Source organism: Dreissena polymorpha, chromosome 16 (assembly GCF_020536995.1).
Source record: "Dreissena polymorpha isolate Duluth1 chromosome 16, UMN_Dpol_1.0, whole genome shotgun sequence".
Classification (NCBI taxonomy): Eukaryota; Metazoa; Mollusca; class Bivalvia; order Myida; family Dreissenidae; genus Dreissena; species Dreissena polymorpha.
In genome coordinates this window covers 6,962,499-6,980,567 of record NC_068370.1, presented here as the reverse complement: position 1 = coordinate 6,980,567, position 18,069 = coordinate 6,962,499, and the positions used below count along the sequence as shown (strand labels likewise).

The 18,069-nt window shown below is 34.2% G+C and overlaps 2 protein-coding genes across 2 annotated transcripts in view; one reads left to right on the top strand and one right to left on the bottom strand.

The window, feature by feature from the left end:
• The window catches only part of LOC127861646 (RING finger and CHY zinc finger domain-containing protein 1-like), a 473,873-nt gene that overhangs the window by 71,287 nt on the left and 384,517 nt on the right, over window positions 1–18,069 (top strand). The gene's annotated exons all lie outside the window — the stretch shown is intronic.
• LOC127861635 (hemicentin-2-like) lies at window positions 8,112–16,940 on the bottom strand. Its single transcript, XM_052400310.1, has 14 exons — window positions 16,852–16,940; window positions 14,947–15,276; window positions 14,427–14,717; window positions 13,966–14,256; window positions 13,442–13,714; window positions 12,504–12,782; window positions 12,021–12,350; window positions 11,225–11,350; window positions 10,992–11,013; window positions 10,795–10,838; window positions 10,328–10,387; window positions 10,128–10,187; window positions 9,316–9,371; window positions 8,112–9,016 (listed from the first exon to the last, which is right to left on the bottom strand). Exons 1-14 carry the CDS (start codon window positions 16,892–16,894, stop codon window positions 8,891–8,893), a joined length of 2,331 nt encoding a protein of 776 aa, XP_052256270.1. The 5' UTR covers window positions 16,895–16,940; the 3' UTR covers window positions 8,112–8,890.

The following is an 18,069-nucleotide window of genomic DNA, read 5'->3' as shown; positions in this document are numbered from 1 at the left end:
TATTTTTCTGTGTTATAATTGAAGGAGATAACTTACAACGGATAACAATACATTACAATTGTGACACCGCAATATCGTTAATAGTACGCAAAGTACATAGGATATTTGTATTATAATATATTTCACAGAAGTGTTGAGGGACGATAGTTAATGTCCCCGAAATACACTAACGACGCACTTATTATCATATTTAGCACCTTCCCACGCGTACGATGTTAAACACTACACATACGATTGAGTAAGTAATCCAATACAAATCACGCGCTTTTGAAAAGTCCCTTATTAGCGAAAGCAAGATTAGGCACTCTGTCTAGTATTACCTTACGGTTTTTAAACTGTTGGCATATATGGACACACTTTTAATAACTACACATGCGGTCAAAAATAAGTAACTTGAGATGAAAAAACAAAATGTTTTCATGGGAGCAATTCGAAAGTAGTGTATTAAAGGCAAGATACGTGTTGTCTTTACATAACTGGGCAATAAATGTAAAATATTACACCGAGTACCGAACTTAATAATAATCAACACAATAATAATAAGTTAATCGTTTGCAATTGATAAAAAACAATCTCCATTGACAGTGTGCATTTAATAGTTCTTAATTGTTAAGCAAATAATAGTTATGTAATAGCGTGTACGGGTAGTCTCATGCACAGTTAGATATAGAACACTTAAAAATATCGTGTAATTTGTATATTTTAAATCAGTTCCATACAAGTTCCATACAAGAAGATATTATCACCCCGCAAACCTCTGCCGTTGGGGACTCATACCAGACCCTAAATGCCAAATGTGTGACCGTCCCGGCACTCTAGAACATGTTCTTTCTTGCTGCCCAATAGCTCTGTTCACAGGAAGATACAAATGGCGCCACCGACACTCTCCTCAGAGAGGTGGCTGACTGGCTGGAACAAGAAAGGAAAAAAGGAACGCAGTAGCACACCGCGACAACCAGTTGATCAACTTCGTGAAGCCATATTGAAAAACTGCACAGAGACAGCAACACAGAAAACCTCAATCCTCAACGGCGCTAACCTAATGGAGCATGAAGGTTGACCTTGACAACAAGCTGGTCTTCCCAAGTATCGTGCAGACAAACCTCAGGCCCGACATCGTGCCATGGTCAGAAGCAGGGAAACGACTCATCATAATCGAGTTAACTGTACCTTGGGAAACCAGATGCGAGGAGGCCTACGAGAGGAAAAAGTCCAAGTAAACAGAGCTGCTAGAAGCTTGCAACCAAAGAGGCTGGCGTACGTGGTTGTTTCCCATAGAAGTAGGCGCTAGAGGGTTATGTGCACAATCCGTGTGCCGACTGATGTCAGCCGTCGGGTCTACTGGCAAGGTTAGACGGCGGACATCCAGAAACTAAGCTAAGCTGGATGATGCAGCTTGGAAGAAGTAGAGCTATCGACATTCACATCGAAGCTACGGGTGGCTCTACCTCCCGAGATGTCCATAGTATAGGGGCGAAACATTGACGACGGAGGGACTCCATGCTGATGATGAATGTCGATCAACCAATACACAACCACCAACCTGAGTCTACAGGTGATTCATGGGTGATATATATATATATATGATTGAAATATTATGGTGTTGAAAAATGAAATAATACTCACACATAAAGATAAATATTGCAACGTAGTTTATAAAAAAAAAAAAAAAAAAAAACAACAAAGTGAGCTTGGCTTATGAGTTAGAACTTGCGCTTTAACCCGCAATATCTGAACTGTTAGATTGGCAAGCACCATTCATGCATTTGACTAAATAATTGCTCACGTGTAACTGTATATCGCCTTCAATGTGTTGAGGCTTTAAGGATCCAAAATAAGTGTATTGAATAGGAATATATTAGTACAATGCCTACGTCCTCGGTCCATATACGGTTTTGTGGCTGCCCTCTCTGGTCACTATAATGCCATTGCGGGACCTCAGTGGGGTTTCTACCTATTCTCTTAAATAGCTTCTAAATCGAGCTGTTAGGAACAGATATAATCTTTGTTAAAGTAAATGCAAATTATATTAGTTAAGGTAGTGCACCTCTAATAGGCACATATCCAACTATAATCTAATTAATTATTTTCTTAATCAGCATCATTTCACTGAACTACATGCAAATTGTAGGTAGGCTTTCCATGCTTTTTAAAAAAATATACCGATTTTTTCAAAAACCACCCCCACGCTCGGCTTTTGTCCAGTTTATTTTCACCCCCTGGGGTATATAAAAGTTCCATGAATTCATTCAAATTTCCAATATGGGCATGCAGTGGTTGTACAGATGCTGTAAAGGTGTTTAAAGTTTAACAAGATGAAATAAGTATTCTTTTACAGACATTTATTTTTTACAATTTTTTATCTATGGAAGAGCACCATGAAATGTAAGTGATTTCAGCCAAGTAAAAATTGGGTCGGTTAAAAACAAAGTGTCAATAAAATTCAAAATAGTAACATTATAAGTCATATTTTAAACTTAGTTTTTATAGAAACACTTATATACAGCAAAAACCCAAGAACCTAGACAGATTTACCGTTTACTTTTTGAAATAAAAAATAAAATGCAACATGCATGGTTTCGTAGATTTCAACAGTAAATCACCCAATTTCGCCAATAACGTTGTTTTAATTTTAATTAATTGAAAAATGGGCATAAAAATTGCAACATATTTAACAATAAATATAGCTTATATGCCATATTAAATCAAATTACGTTAGAAAATAAATAAAAAAACGCGTCGCAAAAAAGTATACGTCGTCGGCAGGATCGAACCTGCGCGGGAATATCCCAAAAGATTTCTAGTCCTATCGCCTAACCACTAGGCTACGGCACCTAATATAGGCTCTTCAACCTTCGAAGAAATCGCGGGAAATCATTAGAGGTGCACTACCTTAACATAGTAATGGATGTGCCTAAAAAGTAGAAGGAACGCCTTCATATATTCGTCACCTGCCGTTTGCATTTTTGCTACTGACGTTTGCTACTCTTATACCTACTACTGACGTTTGCCATATTTGTTTCTACTCTTGAAAAGTATTTGTATTATCCGGTATATACTTTCGTTTGTTTATGCATGGAAATAATATTTAATAATAAGTTCTTCCGGTAACGCATAGACAGTTTTGTTATCGTTTATTTTTGTGAACACAGACTCATTGCATGCTTTACTACTGACGTTTGATTCAACAATGGAAATTTGTGTCGAAGCTTTCTCGAAAACCAAAGCAACGCGTTATATACCGACCGCAATTTTCATGCATGCCTTATTGCCTGCACTATGTCGTATGAAAGTTATAGGACGATTAGCAAAGATATTCACACAAACCCTTCTTGGCGCGGCTGTTCTCCATCATAAAAAAGTTACTGACGTTTTTACTTTTTGGGTCTCGTTACAGTTATTGTTTATGCTAGTGAGTGTTATGACTTGTACATTTTATGTACAACCTTTTAGACCTTAATTAAGTCTTTAGTTTTTTTTAACCATAAAAGATGTGGATTATTTTTTAAAACAGCGCCAGAACATAATAGTATAAAACAGTTGATGATTTTGGTTTTATTTGAGACTGTAAAACAATCCGAAGGGTGAAAATTTAAGTTGTTTCGTTTTTCACACGCTGCCATAAATTTATGGCATAATGAATAATGTTTGTTTCGGTCCAAAATCACATATGATGAATTTCTGTAAAAATGAAATTGCATAGAAATATAGAATTATACTAAAACACTAAAACACCACACTATTTGTCAGACAATAGTGTGGTGGTGTAACAATTCCAACCATGTTATTTCCGGTGTGAAGGAAATTAGAGTGAACGTTGCTAAGTGTTTCACTGCAACCTTCACATCGTCATGGTTTGCAGCATGGTCTGAATTGAGATATAACTTGAAAGAAACAAATGTGCCATTGTCAGGGACACAACATTTCGCTTTCAATTTCTTCTTCCTCGAAAACAAAACATTATTTTTTGATCGCGCCATTTTCAAGCATAGCTTTGTGACAACCCATAAAAGACGTCTTAAATGCATAAATTGTGTTTGTAACATAATTATCGCGTTTTTGACAATAAATTGTTACTGTTGCGTAAAATCAATGTGTCTTTAGGAAAGGGAAAATATCATAAGGCTTGAATTGTCATTTTTATTACACTCGATAGCTAACACGGAATGACTGACTTAAGTAACATAAAGATAACATATTTCCTTTTATTACGTAACCGATGTAGTCAAATGAGTAAGAAAAATATGTTTGTGTCGATTTATCAATGTCTGTTAATACAAAATTAATCTGTTTTAATGAAAATTCTTTGATGTTAATGTTTATGTTTTTCACAACTTGTAAATGTAAATATATATATATATATAAACATATATACGAACTGCTACAACAACTCCATTTTAATAACAGTAGCAAGACCTTATCATATGTTTAGAATCGATCTACCAAGTGCGATCATGATTGTTGTCGTACGAATGTATAATTAATAAATACCTGAAAAAAATGACATTATAAAAAGTATAAAATATCAAAATAATATACAATAATATGGTGTGTTAATGTACATATATGGATAAATGTTTATGAAATACAAATATATTTCGTAAACCTTGATAAAATAAAACTGTTAATTACTATCAGTATTGCATAAATATAAACACGCTTGCTGCTTTAGACATTCCACGTACTGTCATGTAAACAAATCATGTCAGGTCAAACATAAAAGACAGAGAACTTCATTGCAAAAAGGCGCCATCCATTTAATAATGTTCTTCTTTGCATACTTACTCATAACCATTGTTTCTTCCTAAATTGTCAGGAAATTTAAAATCTTGTTAGGGGCAGTAAGTGCGTGTACATGTGTTTTACTTCATGTTTATCGTTATGCATTTCAAGACACAACATGTCGCCCTGAGTCTTCGCGAACAATGTCATGAGTGATAAAAACTATATACAATGCCATGTTCTTGATTTGCACCGCAATACCTATTTACTGGCGTATGTGTTCGAAATATAATGCATTTACAATTTTGAATTTGCTATGGCCTAGATAAAAGTATGACACTATGCATCATTTGAACACAAACACAATCGATATATTAAACAGCATCGATTGTTCACTTTACATCCGTGTCTGTATTTTTTTAATCACACCTTATATACGATGGAAATGAGTCACGGAAGTTATATAGAGAATACTAGGTTATCGTTGAATACAGAGAAGTTTATGTTGCGAGGCTTAGAACGCCGGGAGCGCGAGCCTTGGCGAGCACTTTCGGTGTTCGAGCCGAGCAACATAAACGTCTCTGTTTTCAACGCTGATCCTAGTATTCTATTTATCCCATTTGATTTTTTTTTTCATCGTGACATTTAACATAACTAGATCTAATAACCTTAGCCTAACAATTATTTTAATTAATTCTTAAAAATGGCTTAAAATCTGACGAATGTAACCATGCGTAGTGATATAAATGTATTTGCTCTGGTACGCAAAATAGTCTTTAAAAAATCACACAAAAACTGTAAAACTAGTAAAATATCAGCATATGCCTCGATTCAATTTTACGCAGCATGCGAATTGTAACACATTACGACCGCGATAAGAAGATTTTACTTGAATATAATTCATTTTATTTTCGAAAGAAAATGATCAAAATCCAATATGGCGGCGATGTCAACATAGATTCTACATTACACTATCGACGAGTAAACAGACAATTGCAGCGACTGACACTTTATTTGACTTAATATGCAGGGCAATACGTTTTCCGACTTCGGACGACGAATTTAAGGACGCGCAGAACGTGTTTTTTATATAATGTTATGGGTATGCCGTGTGTGATCCAATGCATTAATGGCCCCCATGTTAAAATCATTTCCCCGAGAACAGGGAACGACAAAAGTACAAACAAAAACCAAAACACGTTAGAACTAGTATCTTACCTTTAATAATCCTTTAAATTCCAAATAATAATTTATTTAACTCAATAATTGGCGCTTTTGCATCTAGGGTCTTTAATAATTATTTTAGCATAGTTAAATAAAGACCCTCATGCCATCCTATCACTATTTTCAAATGAATTTATGAACGCGATAAACTTTCTGATTCGTCACACGCTACGTCATGTACTCTATGTACATTACTGCTGTTAAAATGAACCGGAGCAGTTTATCAAATAATAGCCGTTGGTAAACTCGGATGCATTTGCAGATTTCTCCATACAAACATGATTATATTTAAACTTGCACAATGTTATTTGTCTATGATAAATGCCCTTTTTGTGTACAAGAAAATAATTTAATATATAAATACACAAAGAATGGAAAACATTCCATTACACAACAAGTAAATCAGTGGATATACCCGTGTACAAAATGGGACGTTCCGAATTCCAGTGTGGTGCTATTTTTACCATCTTATACTTTACACAGCTCTATGATTAACGTGAATTAAATCGGATAGCAAATATTGCAGATTATTTATGAATTGTGCGATATTTGTATAGTTTGTTGTACATTCTTAAATGTAAAAGTATATGCATGGAAACAATGCACATTACACGAAATAAGGAAAATGTGATTAATTGACAATTCAAATACCGTATGTCGATAAACAGTACATGTACATGTGAAATAAGTCGCGTTTATAATAAATCGTCAATTTTTTTTGGGAAAATGACACAAAAAGTGTCATTTTATGACGCAATAAATTAGCTGAATAATTATACGGATGGCGAAAAAATATGTCATATGACTAGATTTAAAGGTTGAACGTCGTATAATTTTGAAGCTAAAGTTTTCTCAACTTTATTAATTATGAAAAATCATTCAGTGATAAAGTAAAAAGTAGTCCGTGCACGTGACAGGTATATCCCACAGTGTTTAAGACAGACAAGTATATTCCACAACGTGTTATACCGTCAATGTCGCGTTGAAAATGGGATAAATATTGTGTTTCAATTGAAGTCGCACAAATGCTTGGTTTTGATGAATAACTATTGGTGATTATTTATTGCTGCAGATAAATGGACTTGCACATGAACATGATTAGCTATCTCTAACATTTCATTCATTGTTCGACTTTCCAAAACGTTTGTCTGTGGTAAGATTGAATCGCAAGTAAAACACAAATATGCAATGATGATAATACACGTCAATTGGGGGTTAAGGGTCGAACTTGGCTTACAATTGATATGATAACTTGACTCATACTGTCAGCTAGAAATAAAGCCTTCCCCAGTGTATGCGTATGGAAAGCTATAAATTGTACTTCATCTGCAGAAGTGATTCAACAAACGTGATGAAACATTTCCTAACATTATCTGATCCCGAAAAGATTTACATTAAAAAAAATTGTTTCATAAAATATAATCTCTACGATATCTTAAAAACAAAACTAACGAAGTTAACTTTCAATTATAAAGAATATATTCACAAACAAACCGAAGTTAAATACTGAGTACTCAAATATTGCATATATTCTTTATCGGACTAGACGTTTCCAGTGTCGCTGTAGTATATTTTATCCAAATAATATTATGTTGGTGTAATACAACCGTTACTGATATTATTTTGATGAAATAAAACCGTTTCTGGTGTATTGTAATGAAATACAATCGTAAATTATTTCACCTCGTAAAAAACAAAGAGTACTGAAACATTTTGCTTGAAATAAACACGTTTCTGCTAATATTTTGGTGAAAAACAACTGTCCCGTATATTATTATGGTGTATTACAACCATGAAAGAACAATGTTGTTGTAAGGAACCCGTCAACAATGTTATTTTTGTGTAAAACAACTGTTTCTTACTAAAATAATGTTGACATTCAACCGTTACTGATATTATTTTGATAAAATGACGTTGCGATGTTTGTGAAATAATACGTTTGTGTCCACTTAAACATTTAAACATATAAACTCGTCCATATAAATGTTGATAATTTATCATATTGCCGTTTATTAAAAAAAATGTGAACTAACGAATCGATTTAAGTCGTTAATCTTTAAATGTATTTGATAGAAATTTTTTTATAAAAACATAGAGCAAAAACGAATCTACATGCTTATCACACAGAAGTGCATAAATAAATGTAATGTAAAACAACACTTACATTGATTTTTGATAATAACTTTTATTTTATTTACACACTCAGTTGCTAATAAACGTTGTTCCAAAAACCGACATTCTCACCTGAGCTTTTCTGTTTCAATTTTTCGAATCGAATGTTACCATATAAACAGTTGGAAATTTCACGTTTATTTACATCTTATGTTCAACATAATTAGTGTCTCCAAACCTCCGCATACATATATGACTGATTCCGAGCAATGCTCTTAAAAATATATGCATACACACGTTCTATTGGTCGAATAAATATATTTAATAACTATGCACGGGTATTTTGTGTGTTTTTTTCAATTATTTTTGCCTACTACACATAATATATACAAAGTCAATTACGTACAGAAATACACTGGATTAACAAATATCCAATTCAAGAATAAATTTGCTTGTGTTTACCCATAACCGATATACGTGCGGTCACGGTTAAAGAATATTATAGTATAATAACAAGGATAAACTCGTGGCAACGGATAGCCGCTAAACATGTGATTACACATAGTTATTGTTACAGATAACCGATGGACATATTGTGTCTGGTAACCGACATCCTTTATGTAACATATTACTGATAAACTTGTGGTTGCAGATAATCGATAGACTTATGGCTGGATACTACTGAAAGACTTGAGGTTGAATGTAATAGATGAACTAGTGGTTTACGGACGTATGGTAACTGGTAACCGACAGACTAGTGTTTACAAATCATTGTATAACGATTAACGTGTAAAGTATAACTGATAAACTTGAAGTTACTGAGAACAAATCGCTACAATGAGTTTGGTGTTGTTGTTGGTGCGACCAACAAGTCAATTATCTCAGCATAGTGTTTATCCTCTTCCCCCACAGCTGTTTCGACTTCTGAAGAATCTTGAAGAACTTTGAATGTTGAAAACTTGAAAGTAAGTCATTAGTATATAAATCATTTAAATACATATATGGAAGGAATAATATATTTGATGTCATATACTATTTTATAAACGAATTTCATGATTTATATTCTGTGAATATGCATTTGCACATATGAAAATACATGCATTTACACATTTGAAATTACATGCGTTTATGAACTTTATACGCACGTGCAGGTTTGATAAAACACTCAAGATTTTATATACGAGCCACGATGAACGTAACATGATTAATAGGTAAGTAAATACTAGACGCGTCTGAACTGCAATAAAAATATCAAACCTTATGAACAGCATTTGAAACGCTGCAAGTGTCGCTTTGTCCAACTTGACCATTTCCTGATAAAGAACAAAATGTTTCAAATATCTAAGTAAAACATCAAACAGACATCTGATTTGGACATACCATCGTATACCGCTTGTTCTTAAATGTTTAACGATTCAAATATATGCGTCTGTGAAGTTAATATTAAAAGGCATATATTATATATAATTTACTACATGAAAGTAGCAAACTGAATTTATTAACGAAAGTTTAAAGGGGCCTTTTCACAGATTTTGGCATTTTTTAACTTATTCATTAAATGCTTTATATTGATAAATGTAAACATTGGATCGTAAAAGCTCCAGTAAAAAATCAAGAATAATATTTAAAAAAGGAAAAGAACATTGCCCGGAGCAGGTTTCGAACCAGTGACCACTGGAGTCCAGCCAGAGTCCTGAAGTAAAAACGCTTTAGCCTACTGAGCTATTCCGCCGAGTATACATACTAGACGTATTTTATACCTTATATAAGCAATCTTCGTAGTTTCACAAAATTTAACGACAAAAACAGAACTCTCCAAATTATTCAATCGTTTCGCGTTGCAACGCTTTATAATTTTTAGGTTTAAAATCGTCAAAAGATGCATATAATGGCTATATTAGACCATGGTAAATATTCAGTATTACTGTTTCCTCACAAATATCATAACTAAAACGAAAATGTGCGAATCTGAAACAACTTTTTTCAATTTTGTCAATTTACCAAAGCGTGAAAAGATCCCTTTAACAATTCCATAGACAAAAGTGAAACTATACGATTTACAGCCTAACCTTGAGACGCTGTTGGGGGTTCATGTTCCAAAACTCCGACTGAAGTAATGTACATCTGATCTATGAATATATTTTGCCGAGTTTTACATAAATATATATACTATATATAATTTACTACATGAAAGTAGCAAACTAAACTAATTAACAAACGTTGAACTGTTTTATAGATAAAAGTGAAACTACACGATTTATAGCCTAACCTTGAGACGCTATAGGAGGTTCATGTTCCAAATCTCCGACTGCAGTAATGTACATCTGATCTATGAATATATTTTGCCGAGTTTAAAAGACATACATAATAACACACTTTTCAATTAAAAAACATGTTCATGCAAACTAGCGATGCAATTTTACACTGTAAATAACGATGCATATGTTTAAGAATATATACAAATAAACAAAATCCATAAGCATTATCGGAAAGGAAACTCTTACAAGTCCTCTCTATTCTGTTACTTAAGGAAATTGACCAGTTGCACTACAAAACAAAACAATAATCACACATGAAACATTATTAATGTTGCGGTCACCACCTTGAAATGGTCAATTAAAAGAGCTGTAAGTTTAAAATGATTAAATGACAGGTCGACCCCCACACGTAGCCCAGAATTTATCACTTACATACTCCCACAAAAACAATGCATCAACCAGTAATCAAAAGTATTACCTTCATTTCGTGTCCTTCGTTTACATACTAGTGGTGCAACATTTCTGAAACATACATGCAGTACAATAGTTTCAAATAAAACATACGATAAAAAATACACTTTTTTATTGGCTTAATTGAAATATACGTTTCTTAAAAGTATATAGCATGGTTAACCTAAATATTTAATCATATTGAAAATACAGCAGGAATAATACCTTGTGTTCGCCACAGAGTTTTCTGAAAAATGAAAATAAGTAAACAACGATTTATAGGATGGACGTGTCCCTGCAACAAAGTATTTAACGGCCTGGAGAACAACGTACATCCAAACATCACATCATTATACCTTCACATGTTTGTAGTATAAGCTTTATTGTAAAATTGGAACTCTTTATGTGGATCATCTTAAAAATTGTCGATGCATATTTGTAAAATACATTACACATACCTCGCATTTTCCTTTTTCTGCAAACGCATACGAGTACCGTTGCTGCGAGCAACAATAATGTGCCACAACCAGCCCAAATTAGCGGTAGCAAAACATCCGAGTTGAGTGTGGATACAGAACGGGCAACTATTTAATAGATGTACATGTTTTTACACATCTTCTTGCAAAATTTAAAGTTGTTTTTATATATTTTATGTAGAGAAATTTAAATTAATGTTTACAATACATTGCAAAATATGGTTAGTTGTCTTGTAGGTTCTTTTCTGTAGTCCGTAAAATGCGTTTCTGCTATCCACCAATAAGAATAAGATATCAAAATGAAACTCAACAGCACCAGCAAAAGAGAAAGTGTATAATTACCATTGCTACATTATAATGACAATCCGAACATGTAATTACACTCGTTGGATCTACATTGTTATTCATAAATATGTTTTTTAATGAAAAACTTATTCAAACTGAATCAATGTATTGTAATAAAATAAACTTTTATACTTGTCTGCTTTTCTACGTACGGTAATGACGGTTATCAAATAAAAAGTACGTGTATATGTAAATATTGTTTCTCAGACTTCTGTCAAGCTTATGCTTTTGCAATAAATGTGATGACAAGTACATTTCAAATAAAAGGAGCCATCTCTGGAACTCGTATAAATAATCTCGAGCTTCATTTAAGGTGTATACATCATACACAAATTAAGCCAAACGTTTTATAGTGATCGTTTAAGCGTTTGCTTAAAAGTTTATACATACACATATCTACAATGTTTGAACATAGAACCACCTAGCTGTTTACCTTCCATCCAGACGAAGAACGTCTGATTCCATGCGTCACCAACACCATTTCCAACAGATAACATATAGCGACCAATGTCGTGCTGAGTGAAATCTGAAATCGTTAGATACGACGTTAAATCAACTGTGGATATTTTATATTGCCATCCGTCAGTGAGAGGGTAGCAATGCAAAGTTCCGTTCGATTCTTCAACATCACATTTCTTCCAAACATAGTCTGAAGGCGTTGGTACTGGATACGCGACCACTGTGAAATGCAGTATGACAGTTGAATGTAGGGTAGTAGTGATGTTGAACTCTGGAGACATGTTTGAAGCAGGTCTTGGAGGGCCTAAAATAAAGTCATGGAATACACAAATAACTAATAAATATAAAACTCACATATTTCCACAATAGACATGACTTTACAGAAGATATCATTAACATTGTTGAATAATTTTATATTACATGTATATAAATATATGACAATTTAAAAAAATCATACATTTAACGACAACGTTAATATCCTTAGATTTTGACTCTTCATCGTTTATTATATTCCTGGCATAGCACGAGTATTTTCCTGTGTGTGCGCATGTCATGTTTTCGCTATATCCGAGAGAAGCCGCATTTCGTTGCTTTTGTACACGATTGTTGTTCTTTATTCGTATCTTTGGACTAGGATTCCCTGTGGCGTTACATCTGAAGGTCACGCTTTTGTTCTCATTTACAACGACAGATTCACTGTGTCCCACAGCCTCAAAGTTAATAACACTCGCTGGATCTACAGTGTTATTCATAAATATGTTTTTAATTTAAAATGATTAAAACTATGGGAACCAATACATTTTCATAAAGTAAACTTTCCTACTTTTCTTTTTATTTATGTACCGTAATAAAGTTATAAAATAAAACATACGTGTATATATGCATATTGTTTCCCAGACTTATGTCAAGCTTATGCTTTTGACATATAAATGAGCATCGCTCTGTGAAAAGGGGGTTCAAAGCATGTGCACAAAGTGTCGTCCAAGATTAGCCTAAGCAGTCCGCACAATTTCCGCTTAAATGATATTTTTCGTTTAAAGAGAGTATAGTTTTAGCAAAAATCAAGTTAAGGTGCAAAGTGTCGACCCTGATTAGCCTGTGCAGACTGTACAGGCTAATCTGGAACGACACTTTACGCACATGCATTAAATTCCCTTTCCACAGAGCGAGAAAATGTAATGAAAAGACAAGACAACTACTTCGCAAATAAAATGATTTCTCTCGCGAACTCGTATAAATGAGCTCGAGCTTACTTTGAGAAGTATATATTATACATATCTACAATGTGTGCCTTGTTACATGCCATTAACTTTAAACATACGACTTTAATCGACGTTCCATTAAGAACAAATACAGAAGTAAATGATGCAATAATATTTGACACTTATCACTTACATTCAACATTTAAATGGAATGAATGTTCAGAGTCATTGCTGATGTAATGATTAAACGAATCCGTGATCGAATATCGTAATTTGCAGGTATAATTGCTAGCGTTCTCCCTTCTGACTTCTTTCCAGTATATTGTGTTGTGTCTTTCTGACCAATCGTTGTCTCCTTGCCTCACCCACGCGATCACCGTGTTTATGTTTTGCTGTGTACATGTTACGTTGAATGAATCGTTCTCCTTGACATCATACGCGTCATTGAAAGCGAACGTTGCTTTATCTGGAAGCATTACACTTATTTAGATTATCTTTATTAATTATATTATGAAAAAAATATTAAAGAAATTATTATGCCAACATCATTTAACGAGTGGTCAAATTTCCTATATTTTAGTTTTACCAGATTTACAAGATTATGCCGATGTAGAAATGTCATTCAGTTAGTCTAAGATTTAAATTTTAGGAATAATTCTTTTACGTCAAAACTAAAGCAAATATTAAAGCTCAAATGTAATTTTATATATAACTTACGTAAAACAGTCAGATTTAGATGTGTGCACTCCAATCCTTGCTTCGGAACACCAACGGATGGTATCATGAGGTTCTTGGCGCAGCAGGTGATTGTCGTGTTTTGTAATGCGCCAACGTTACGAATTTGCAATACTTGATGTTCTGTCGTACTATCAAACAGTCTCCAATCAATCTTAGGTGATGGTTTTCCTGAACTAGTACAGCGAAAGTCATAATCTTGTCCCTCGATGATGGTGATTCTGTTTTGAATGTGATAACTGCTGTAACTTATGGTAGGTGCAGTTGGTGGTGCTAAAACATAATTATGTTAAAATATAAATATTCCTTATACATGTGTTATAATAAAATATACGTTTCCAACACACATGCATAACAAAATAATGTCAACTAAACTTAAAACATAAAGTACGTAGTCAAAATACTTTCCTTTCAAGAAGTATTGAAATGAAAATAAATCTTACTGAGAATTTCCAAATTTAGATAACTTTCGTTTCTCCCATATCGCTCGTTGTTGTCTGAGGCTTTCATTTGATTTTCCAAAGTACATGTGAATATCCCATCGCTATTGCTAATGTTCGTAAAGTTCAGCCACGCCCCATTTGGTTGTGAACGTTCATTATACCAAGTTACTGCGGCCAACGGGTTGCTGTCTCCGCAACACTCTACGGAGATGTTTTTTCCTTTTATTATACTGACAGTGGTTGTGTTCATGTATTGTCCTTCTACTTTGAAAACGGGTTTGTCTGGTCCATCTGAAAACCCGTGCAGTTTTAACAAATGACATCTATTGTTACGCACTTGGGGCATTTGTGTGCGGACAAGGTTTGAATAATCGCGTTTTAACAATTTAACTCTCTGACAAAATATACAAGTTTAATTTTTCGAAGTACAGCGTTGATTGCAGCCAATTGAATGCTGCTAAATCAAAAGTTTTAGCTAGATGGCTTGCTTAGTTGATCATTAACACGAAGGCATACTTACATAACACTTGTAGTCGTGTCCTCTCTGAATAAAAATGGCTTCTATCCTCAATTGAATATGCCGAACAGTAAAGGTCCCATCCATTGTGTTTTCTTTCGGGAACAAAACTAAGTGTACTGTTTAAGTCCTCTGTTACTGATGCCTGTGTTTGGGTAAGCGCGTTAGAGCGATCACGTGTATGACCATTTTCAAGGGTCCACCTGAACAAGGCCTTAGCATTATCTGAACGTTGACACGTGATATTGAAAGCTGACCCAGCAATAACAGTGCATCGTCCCTGGCACGGAGTAAGTGTAAGCACAACGCCATCTGACGAACTTATAAAGACACCTTCAAAAGACAATTATTTAAACTTTGTTTACATTTGATTTTAACATGACAATTTACAAATGAAACACACTGTTTTTGTATAACTATTTTAATGTTGATTGTACTATATTGTTTATTACTTATTTTATATGTTATGATTTCGTAAATTATTTTGAACGAGGTACAGTGTCAACCTATTTTTGCCTTGACCATTCAAATGCCACTGCTGAAGCGTTATTGCTTTGACGACGAAAGTCCGTCCATACTTAAGGAAGAGGTGACGGAGGAAGTGCATAGTCGTAAGGCGGAAAAATCGCCATGTGTGGACAAGGTCCTTTCCGAGCTGTTTAATCACGGAGGAGAGGCAAGAACTTCAACAATGACGGCACTATGCCAAAATATATTGGAGGAAAACAAGTGGCCCAAGGAGTGGACCCAGTCACTGGTAAACCCCCTACTGAACAAGGGCAACATTAAATTGTGCGTGAATTACCGCAGCATCAGTCATCCAAGCAAAGTCATGCTACGCATCATCCTCAATCGATTGAAAAGTAAGCTCGAGGAACTGCTTAAAAAGATCAATCTGGATTAAGACATGAGCGGAGCATAGTGGATCTGATCATCTACTGAACTCTTCATTGAGAAACATCTGCAACATCAATGTGAGCTCTATCAAAAATTCATCGACTTAAAGAAATCTTTTGCTCGCGTGTGGCATGATGGCTTATGGTCTGGTATGAGAGGAATCAACACTGACGAAGGGCTAGTTCAAATCATCCAAGAACTCTACGGAAACGACAGCAGCGCAGTACTTATTAATGGAAAGCAGACGGGGGGGACTTTTTCAGGATATCAGTGGGAGTCCTGCATGGATGTCTGCTAACGTCCTGTTTAACCTTTTCCTTGAGAAGATAATGCAGGATAATGTCCGAGAAGAGTGCTCTATATCTCCTACACGGCGCAAAAAAATCTACGCGTACATTTAGAGAATGACTGCAACACTTGTTGGTCCATCAGAACCCCTACTGGCGACCGTCAAACGACAAAATATGGTCTGGTTTGGACACGTCACCAGGCACGAATCTCTGTGCAAGATTGTTTTCCATGAGCATGCTAGAGGGAGGTCGACGTTCTGCGGCAAGACCGGTAGAGGGAATGATGATGATGATAATGCTATTGATTTGTTTTGTTGTGTCTGTTTGTATATGTTGATATCGAATTTATCAGAATATTTATGTCCTGCTGGTATAAGTTAAGTTCATTGTATTTTGCATTTTAGTGTTTTTGTTTTAGATAAAAGATTTAATAAAGGAATTCATAGCCAAGTGTTCTTCCTTCAGTTCTAAGTGTTGCAATCTTTAATGCAAAAATCAATGTTAGTGTTTAAAGTTGTGTTTATCTAAAATTGTCATTGATATGTCCCTGTAATTGAATACAAATTGTTAATGTCAAACATAGAAAGATGAATATTACTAAAAAATACATTATGGACATTGCTTTGGGATCAGTAAATATTAATAATTTTTACATATCCTAACGTTTTATTTATGTAGCGTAAAGTAAAGATGTAACACATCTTTATTTTATTAGTTTCACCTTTTATCCAAATAAAGAATACACAAAACATAATTCCAAACATTATGAAAACATTTTTTTGTTTATCCCACCTTCCCAAAACTTTTTTACAGTACTGAAATAATGACTAAATGACAGGCATATATCTTTCCTTATTCCGGTGATTGTTATTATCATTACAAGGAATTAATTTAATGCATCAACTAGATCGAAGTAACCCGATGCAAAACCCCTGTATAAACACTCGTATTATTTAAGACATGGAGCTTGATATTTTGTGGTTGTTGTCGGTCGGGCGTTTTTTAAATGGAAAAGTTTATATCGATGATCATATTGTATCGACTGATGTTACCATTAAGTCGCTGTTGGCTGATTTTATGATTTGTACTTTCATACTCACACAGGCATCTCTCCATTTAAAGTACCAACAGACTCTCAACATTATAACATTAATGATCAAACAGTAATGGTTATTTTTACTTTATAGTCGAGACATATCTTGTGCATAAAGGTTCATGGGGTACCCCGGTTGCTAATGGACACAGTGCGTGTGTATTTTGGGCTTTCTTGTCTATATAGACGTTTGATATTGGCTGTATACTATCCCGAGTATTTAAACACTGCATTATTCGGTTATTAAATCTAATGACATTAGTACTAAGTTCTTTTATTCAAAGCGTTACTAGTTGTTGTGTGTTATAATTGAAGGAGATAACAACGGATAACAACAAAATTACAATTGTGACATCGCGTTCTATGTTCTATTATCATATTTAGCTCCTTCCCACGCGTACGATGTTTAAGATTACACATAGGATTGAGTAAGTAATCCAATACGAATCACGCGCTTTTGAAAGGTCCCTTATTCGCGAAACAAGATAGTGTACTCTGTCTAGTATTAGCATACGGTTCAAAACTGTTTAATAGCGTTGACATTTATAGACCCACTTTATTTACTTCACATGCAGTTAAAATAAGTAACTAAAAATGAAAATAAAATGTTTTCATGGGAGCAATTTGAAAGTACATGTATTAAGTATTGTATTAAAGGCAAGATACGTGTTGTCTTTACAAAACTAGGCAATCAATGTTACAATATTACACCGAGAACCGAACTTAACAATAATCAACACAATAATAGTAATCGTTTGCAATTGACACAAAAATCTCCATCGACAATGTGCATTTAAAAGTTCTTAATTGTTAAGCAATTAATAGTAATGTAATATCGTGTACGGG

Bases quoted from the DNA above. Each gene is read 5' to 3' on its own strand.
- LOC127861635 (XM_052400310.1), bottom strand. From the start codon at position 16,894: ATGTTTGGAATTATGTTTTGTGTATTCTTTATTTGGATAAAAG. The intron at 15,277-16,851 runs GTGAAACTAATA...TGTCTTTTGAAG, and splicing joins ATTCTTTATTTGGATAAAAG to GTGTCTTTATAAGTTCGTCA. The intron at 9,017-9,315 runs GTTTGATATTTT...CTTACTTTCAAG, and splicing joins TTTCAAATGCTGTTCATAAG to TTTTCAACATTCAAAGTTCT.